The following is an 8,192-nucleotide window of genomic DNA, read 5'->3' on the forward strand; positions in this document are numbered from 1 at the left end:
TATATTCCTATATTATATTTTAAATCCTACACTTAAATTCTGTTTATTATATATTTAAATCCTATATAAACTACTCTGCCTGAACTCAACAATAACATTTCACAAGAATCGTTTGAAAAAATTATATCGAGAACAGAGTTCTTCTCACTTTTTTTTTTTTTTTTTACCAAGAAGACGTTAGATAAACGTATTTTTCTTTCGTTCTGTTTCAGTGTGCGGCGACATTCACGGACAGTTCTATGACCTGATGAAGTTGTTCGAGGTGGGCGGACCACCCTCCACGACAAAGTATCTCTTCCTCGGCGATTATGTAGACAGGGGTTATTTCAGTATCGAGGTGAGTTTGAAAATTCATTCACGATGCTCTCAAAGTCCATTCCGACCTGCCAGCCCTGCCGTGAGAACGTTTCTGTAAATCGTTATTGGTATCGTAAAATCGGCGATGATCGGTATTGAAAATTGACGAGGGAAAACACGTAGAGTCGCTTTTCTCCAGATAGTATTGATTTTATTCGAGATTAAAACTTCTTGAACGAGATGAAGCAAACGACTTTAATAATAATAATAATAATAATAATAATAATATCAATACGCTTCATAATTAGTTAGTTTTTATATATTCATTTATTTATATTTTTATACTTTTTACACTGTTACATTTTTATGAAAGAAGCATTTTTTTACGTTGCACGTAAGAAATTTTAAGTTGCATTTCACGAAATTATTAATTCCCCGTCCGAACTGGGATTTCGCATTTTAGATAATTCGCAAATAATTGTTGAAAATGCGACTGGCAGCGTAGAATTTGCTCGTTGTTTAAATGAGAATGTTTCTTTCTGAAGGAAAGCAATAACTTCTAAATGCTAAAATAATTCACTGAAATTGTTTCTCGAGGAGGAAAAGCAACAATTTTCTTTGTTCGTTTCGTCGTTATTATATTAATTATAATTATTAATAATAAAAATAATATTATTAAATAATAAAATCGTTTTAATAAAAAATTATTTAAATTTATATATCTAATTCTATATATATAAATTATTGAAGGAATAAATACAACTAAAAAAATAAATGATAAAGTTTTATAATTTATAATTAAAAATACATTTATTTTTATTGAATTTAATCTTACAATATTTCATTCTAAAATTAATTCATAATTAAATAATATAAAATATATTCTAGTAAATAATATGATTAAACTAATTAATAATAATATAATTCTAAAAATTAATACTTTTATAATAATTTAAAATAATATATATACGTATATATCTTTGAAATCACAATTCAATATTTTTATTAAACTATTTAAATAAATTATTAAATTAAAAAATAATAAATTCACTGGAATTAAATGAATTAATAGTCCTGGAATAGTTTCTGGAAGGAAACAATAATTTCACCGAAGGATCTCGTCTTACAACGCGAGTTGTTTCATTCAATGTAATTCGACAGAGTTCCTTTAGAATTTCCTTCGATCGAGTCTCGACAGAATTTGATTCACCATTTGAAAAGGAGAAAAAATTTCGCTCTCCATCTTTTGTTATCTACTTGTTGTTCCGACAGAAATTTATCAGCGCATTTAGATTCCAAGTTCTCGAAGATCTTCCCATTACGTAGAGCGCAGAACGCGTGCAGATTATAATATTGACGAGGCACGTAGACCAGAAGCAGAGTTTCTCTCTCTCTCTTTCCCCTCGTGCTCCTTTTCTCGATTATTCGACTTTCTAATTAGCGATCCGCCTGGTTAATTACCAATTAATATGCTCCCCATTCATCTTGGATTGTGGTTAATCGCCGAGAATGCAAATCTCGCGGCGAAGTTCCAACGTTTGAATGAAATTCACGCGCAATTTATTGCTCTCTAGATCACGCTGGATCGCGTCCTTTCTGGAAGAATTATTCTTCAATTAAAAACATAGCAATCGGGCTCTTTCCTTGAGCTTTAAAATTTTAGTTGATCATTGAGAATAAGAATCGAAGATCGTGCTGGCTGGATTTGTTAATTGAAAAAAGAAACAATGGAAATATTTCAATCTTGGGAAATGAAATAAAGTTTCTCCTACGCCGTGTCAGTCGTTCCTGTTACGAAATCGTGATTTTGTTTGAAGACAAAACGACGAGCAACGAGTTCAATTTCAATTTTTTTAAATTTGTTTAAAACTGTAATTCCATCAAGTCGTTGATCCACACGAATTGGCTCGTGTTTTCGTCGAAAATGAAAGTTGAAACAATTGATCCGATAGACAAAAAGTGATGTTCACGTTGTGGACGATAACTATTTCTTGAGATGAGAAAGAATTATTTCCGTCCGAGGGTAAATGAATACTTGGACGATGAAATGATTTTCGAGAAGGGATCGTTTGCTTGTCCGAAGGTAACGTTGATTTCGAGTTAGATGATCAATTTTCGTTCGATAGTTCGTTCAAGTACGCCGCCACAATTTTCCTCGGCGTTCCGTCTTCCAGCGGACTTTTTCCCACGGAAAAACGGATAGAACGTACGTGTGTATGTGTGTAAGATGAAACCTATAATACCACAGTAATAAATAACGGTTGCCCGAGTTGTCCGATCTCGTCCACTCGAGAGGACTCGTCCCCGGCGATCGGCCACGATGAAAAGAATTTCAACTGGTCGGCGAATTGAAAAATCGTGGAGCAGTTTGCCCGTTCGTTTTTAAGAGGATCTCTCCCTCCGGTCCCGTAGGAACGTGAGCATCTGCGTGACCGTGCCCGAGCACACGCGACCAACAAGGACGCAACGAGACCCACCCTCCCCCGCGTCGCGAGATCGATACTCTCTATCCGCAATATGCTTCGTTGGACTCTCTCTCTCTCTCTCTCTCTCTCTCTCTCTCCGGAGAAGCAGTCAGGAGAGGAAAGCAACGTTCCTTTTCCCCAGGATTTTTCCGCGAGACGCGTTGGAACGCGAATGCGACACGCGAGAGACAAGATGATAGCAGTCAGTGAAGGGATTTTACCTTCTGTAGACATTTTTAATCGAGTCGAGAATACAAAAATATTTGCTTCAATTTTGTGAATTAAATTTGCCACTTTAGAACGATATGGCCGACTGTTCCGAAGAAATAATTATGGAACTCTGGAATTTTTGTTGCTGCCACAGTCGCCAATTAATGGATTAAAGACAGTTGTGAGCCACGTTGCGGACCATAACGAGTGACCGAATCGTACACGATAATTCTCGCTTTCTTTTTGAACTCGTCGGCATAATATGAAAAATATAGATAGAAATTATTAAGAGGTAATAAATTTATTATTTGTTTTGTCTGTGTATTTGGTTGTACTATATATTTGAAACTAAAATATTGCGATTTTTGGGACAAAAAAATTCTCGACGTCATTTCAGCGCAGCAAGAGGTTAAGAAATATATTTGTTGAAATTTTGTGTCACTGGAAATTTAATCGATTCTACGTTTAATGAGGACTGGGAATTAAAGTGAAAGATTCGAGCGCTAGAAATTAAATATATGAAACTTTTCTTTTCTACTGAATAATGGCACTGCACAGTTAATTTCATATTATAAGATAGTTTTGTGATTGTATTGTATCATTATAAGATAATTGTATAGTCTCTTGCACAATAGAGTGATGTGCTAATTTTCGAAGGTGGATGCTAGATTTTTGTCCAAGTTTTTCATTATTTAATTGAATTTCAAATGGTATATTTCTTCCCCGGCGCAATTGGAAGCAAATTTTTTTACATTGATTTCACTCTTTATTATTAATAGCAAGTTGTTAACAATACCGGGCAAATTTTCACACCAGATTTCCCTGTTATCGAATACTTTAATTTTTCAGATTATTCTAGCCTGCAACGAATGTTACGTATCTGATATATTATGCTCTTCCTGTACAGATACATATTTTTTTGTAGCTTCAACCAAAATGGCCAATTATATCTTTATCACATATTTACAAAGTCGTATCTGTCTCAAATTGTACAGACGTGTTCAAGTTTTCAACTGGCAGGTTGCAGACACGTGAAGATTTCGCGGCCTGCTCGTGACTTTCGCTTCAGTCGCTCGAATGTCAGTTACGACGGCGAATAAAAATGAAAGCGACGAGGAAGGGGGAGGGAAATTTCGAAAGTGGATGAAACGGTGAAAAAGGAAAAGAGGGAAAGCGTGTAAGAATATTTAGCAGTAATGAAGTGGGGAAAGAGCAGAAGAGAGCACGGACGGTGTAAAGTGGGTTAAGAGTGGAGAAAAAGGTATAGGAAAGCGAAGAGAGGGCGGGAAAAATGAAAAGGGCGGATCACTGGGAAACGACTCGAGTAAAAAGAGGGAAAATGAAGGGGGGAATTGATTATATTCCGTTGGAAAAAAAGAATGAAACAAAGAGGAGAGAGGTATTGGAAAGAGGATGGGAATAAAAAGGAAATAAATAAAAAAAATATAGCTGCAGCGGGGAGGAAAGAGAGGGAATGGGATTTAGGATAAAGAAATGGATAAAAATAATGGGTGTGGGAGGGAGGGAGGTAGGAGAAACAACAATGGAGAACACAATCATGAATTCACGTTCATAAATCCAGCAACTGAATACGTGCTGATATATTGTTCGTCAAGAATTCGAGAAATACAAAGACTAGGAACGTGGGATGTTTAATATTGATCTGATTTGAAAAATTGTCAATTGCTAGAAGAGAGTGTCCTTGTTGTTGTCGGATCGATTAATCGGTTAAAGTTTAAGAGAGATGTCACTTGAAATTTAATGTCAATTGAACGTTTAATAGATTCCGTGTCTAATGGAATTTTATGAATTACACATGGTAAAGGATTTGTGCCTAACTGAAAATTAAATATATAATGGATCCCCGAGAGAAAGGGTGAATTTTATTTAACGAATTTTGATACGGCGAATCAATTTTGCTTAACGATATTATTTAGTTTTATTTTATTTAATTTTCTGTCGAGCAGAGAAATTGAAGGAAAGTTTTCGTGTTCTTTGACGGAAACAAGAAACAATTCGATATCTTAATTAAATTTAGTGAAATTTAGTAAAATAATTCTGACATTGCCGCAGTGGTTTTGAAGGGTTCTTCGCCATACACACTAGATAATTTTTTACTGTCTTTTTTTTTCCTTTTCGAAGGCAATACAACAAAACATGACGAAAATGTCGTTTTTGAAATCGAGGTCGAACAAACAATTGTCTGTCGACGAGATCGTTGTTTTCCTTTTCCTCCAAACAAGCATCACACAGTGAATTCTGCAGTTTGAAATGAAGTTAGTTACATTTTTTAGTTACAACTTTTTCTGATATAATAAATTTTGTTATATAATTTTATGTATATAGTTATACATAATTGTACGTAAATTTTTTTATATAACAAATTTTATGCAACAAACGACAATTTAATGAAACGAATGTTTCTTTTATACTGACATTTGACGTTGTACATTTAAGAAAATAAATAAATCCGACACGTTGAATGTACGTTATAGCAAAATTTCATCATATTAAGCATAATGTCGATACCTAGATTCTGCACAGACAGGCCAGTTCACGGGCTCAACTCTGCGATAAACACAGACGATTTCAATCGAGTTTCCAGCATGTTCTTGAATTGAGTTGCTGTTTGATTTCCAAGAGAGTTGGCTGAGGCAGAACTTGGAGGAATTCTATTTCTACGGAAGGGAAGATGCGAATTCTACCGAAGTGGTAAATAGAACTGGTAAATTGCAACGTTCGTGATATCGTAGACCATGAGTAGGGTGCCGCTACCCTCGCAAGTCGTAAACTCTATCATCTTCGTTCGTACACAACCCTCGTCTACCATAGAGAATTCTACCAGTCTTAAATTTCCATGTTTATGACGATCGTGTCGAGAACTTGACATCCTGGGAATGTTAACTCGCGAATATTACGATGGGGGAGAAATTCGGAAGGTTACAAGATTTTCATTGACATTCCACCTCTTCCTTTCCTCAAACTTCTCAAACTCTGTTACAAGAAGAAGAATTCAAAATACATTGTTTGCTTTTAATTTGTGTGATAGTAATTACAATTCTCGTCCTTTGGAAATTTCTAGATATCTTTTATGAAACTCCAAGTTAGTTAAATTCAAAAGTGAGAGAAGTAAATTGTCTCTTGTTCTGTGAAATAAAAATCTCGTTCTCAAAGTTTTCATTAAATGGGGAAGTAGTTGGAAGATTACAAAAACATTTGAAATAAGCAAATTCGAGAATTGGGATAGGATCCTTTGCACGTGTATGGGAAGCCCGATCAAGGATTGGTTCTTCGTGGAATTGTATCCCTCCAATTTATTTTTCCTCTCTCCGTGTGTCATAACCGTCTTGCTCGAGTCCTTCCCTTCTCTCTCTTTTTTTCTTCTCTTCACCGCCACGTCTGAATTGCTTCAGGCCTCGTAGGCAGCTCCTTCTCCTTTCACCGAACGAAGAAGAAGAAGAAGAAGAAGATACGTTCTTTTTGTTTCTCCTTTAACCGAGTCCAATTTTCTCCGATTCATCCGGCTCTCAGTTCCTTCTGCTTCTTGCTGAACGGTTTCCCTCCCCTTTAATCCTGTTTCCAGTCGTCCGTGATCTCCCGACCTCCACTCCCTCTCCTGGTAATATCCTTCTCCGACTTTCTTCTCCGCTTGTTTTAACCCGATCGCGATTCAGCTTCGTCTCTGATCTTCTTTATTTTTTACTTTTGGTTTTTTTTTTTTTTTTTAGTTACAGTAAACGAACTGCGGTTTTTAGTATCTTTATATATATATATATATATATATTTTTTGTAGTTATAGAAAATGAACTACCATCTCCTTTAAGGTCCTTAGTTACTTTACGATCGAATTTAGTTTCGACACTTACGCGTAATTAATTACAAAATATTACTTCGATCATCCTTGATTCTTTTTTTTCATTGAAGGTACAATCTCTTCCAGAATCTTACAGTTTCACGAAAGAACTAAGTCCTCTTTAATTTTTCGACATCGGTTAAAATTTCTAAACGCTTTTTTAACTAAGTGGATTAATTTTTCCATTGCTGTTTCTTCATCTGAAAATTCTTCCAGCTGCTGTTTTTCAATTGAAGATTATTTTGGAAACGAGGCAGTTTTACGAATGAACTAGAAGACCAAATCTTTCAAATTTTTTCGTTGCATCTCTTTGTACAAAGATCATTCCAACTCGTCTAATTGTTATTTTCTACGAATTAAAATACGATTTCTGATAATTTCACAAATGAACTAACCTTCTTCATTTCTAATGCAGTGGAAATGAAATTTCTAGACGAAGTTTCTTTAATTGAGTAAGCAATTCCTTACAAATTCTTCTAATAACCACGCCTAATTTCCCTAAAAATTGCGAGATTAATCAACATTTAGAGGGCAAACAAGGAAGGGTATTTCTTAAGAAAACGAGAGAGAAAAAATAAATCGAGGGGATGTAATTTCCTGTAGGATCAATCCTTTGGCGGATTCCTCTCATCGTTCTTATCACCGACGTATCGTTGATCTTCTCCTCTTAAGCTATGTCCTCTTAAACTCCTTATTTCCGATTTCACAGACACAGACTCACAAAATAGAGAAACACATTGTTTCCGGCTGATTTTTACCCGATGTTCACTCACGGAATTATCTGAGGTGGAGGGAAAAAAACCGATGATACACGTTTATCTTATATGTGAAGGGAAAACGACTTTATTTCCTTCGTCGAGTACATACGGACGGATATATTCTGAATATGTTCGTGATCCTTCGGACTCTAGAAGAAGATTGCGACCGCGTAAATGGTCACCGTGCTTTATGGGAATTGGTCTCTTGATACGTTTCCTTGGCGATGTTCGAAATAAAGAGCTTCCTGTATTTCGTTGTTACGTTCACCGACTGATGAACATTGATTAGAAATAACTCTCTACTTTTTTCTTTTTTTTTTTTTTTTTTTGAGAACTTAGGTTTGGTGAATGGTAGGTCGTCAAAATTGGTGTCACTTTTCTGTGTGTGTTTTTTTTTCTTTTTGTGAATTTTCTCGGTAATATTTAGAATAAGAAATTCTTGAGTCAGTACTGGTTGACATCAATTGGAGATAAATCTTTATATTTTTTAAAAATTTGGTGGATAGTAATTTGTCAGAAATTGCTCTTTCAATTTTTCAGTAAGTTTTCTCAGTAATGTTTGGAATAAAATTGTTTCTGTACTTTATTCTTGAATCAGTTCACTGGTTG

General features: G+C 35.1%; 1 protein-coding gene across 8 annotated transcripts in view; it reads left to right on the forward strand.

Moving 5' to 3' along the window:
* Nucleotides 1-200: 200 nt before the first annotated feature.
* Nucleotides 201-8,192, forward strand: part of LOC122535798 (serine/threonine-protein phosphatase 2B catalytic subunit 3-like) — a 90,977-nt gene continuing 82,985 nt past the window's right edge. For all 8 annotated transcript variants that reach the window (XM_043667616.1, XM_043667617.1, XM_043667618.1 and 5 more), the window contains exon 1: nt 201-337. In XM_043667616.1, the coding sequence (XP_043523551.1) occupies nt 248-337 (90 nt within the window). In that variant the 5' untranslated portion in view covers nt 201-247. The remainder of the gene's footprint in view (nt 338-8,192) is intronic.

The sequence above is a fragment of the Frieseomelitta varia genome, unplaced genomic scaffold (assembly GCF_011392965.1).
Source record: "Frieseomelitta varia isolate USP_RPSP 00005682 unplaced genomic scaffold, Fvar_1.2 scaffold_773, whole genome shotgun sequence".
Classification (NCBI taxonomy): Eukaryota; Metazoa; Arthropoda; class Insecta; order Hymenoptera; family Apidae; genus Frieseomelitta; species Frieseomelitta varia.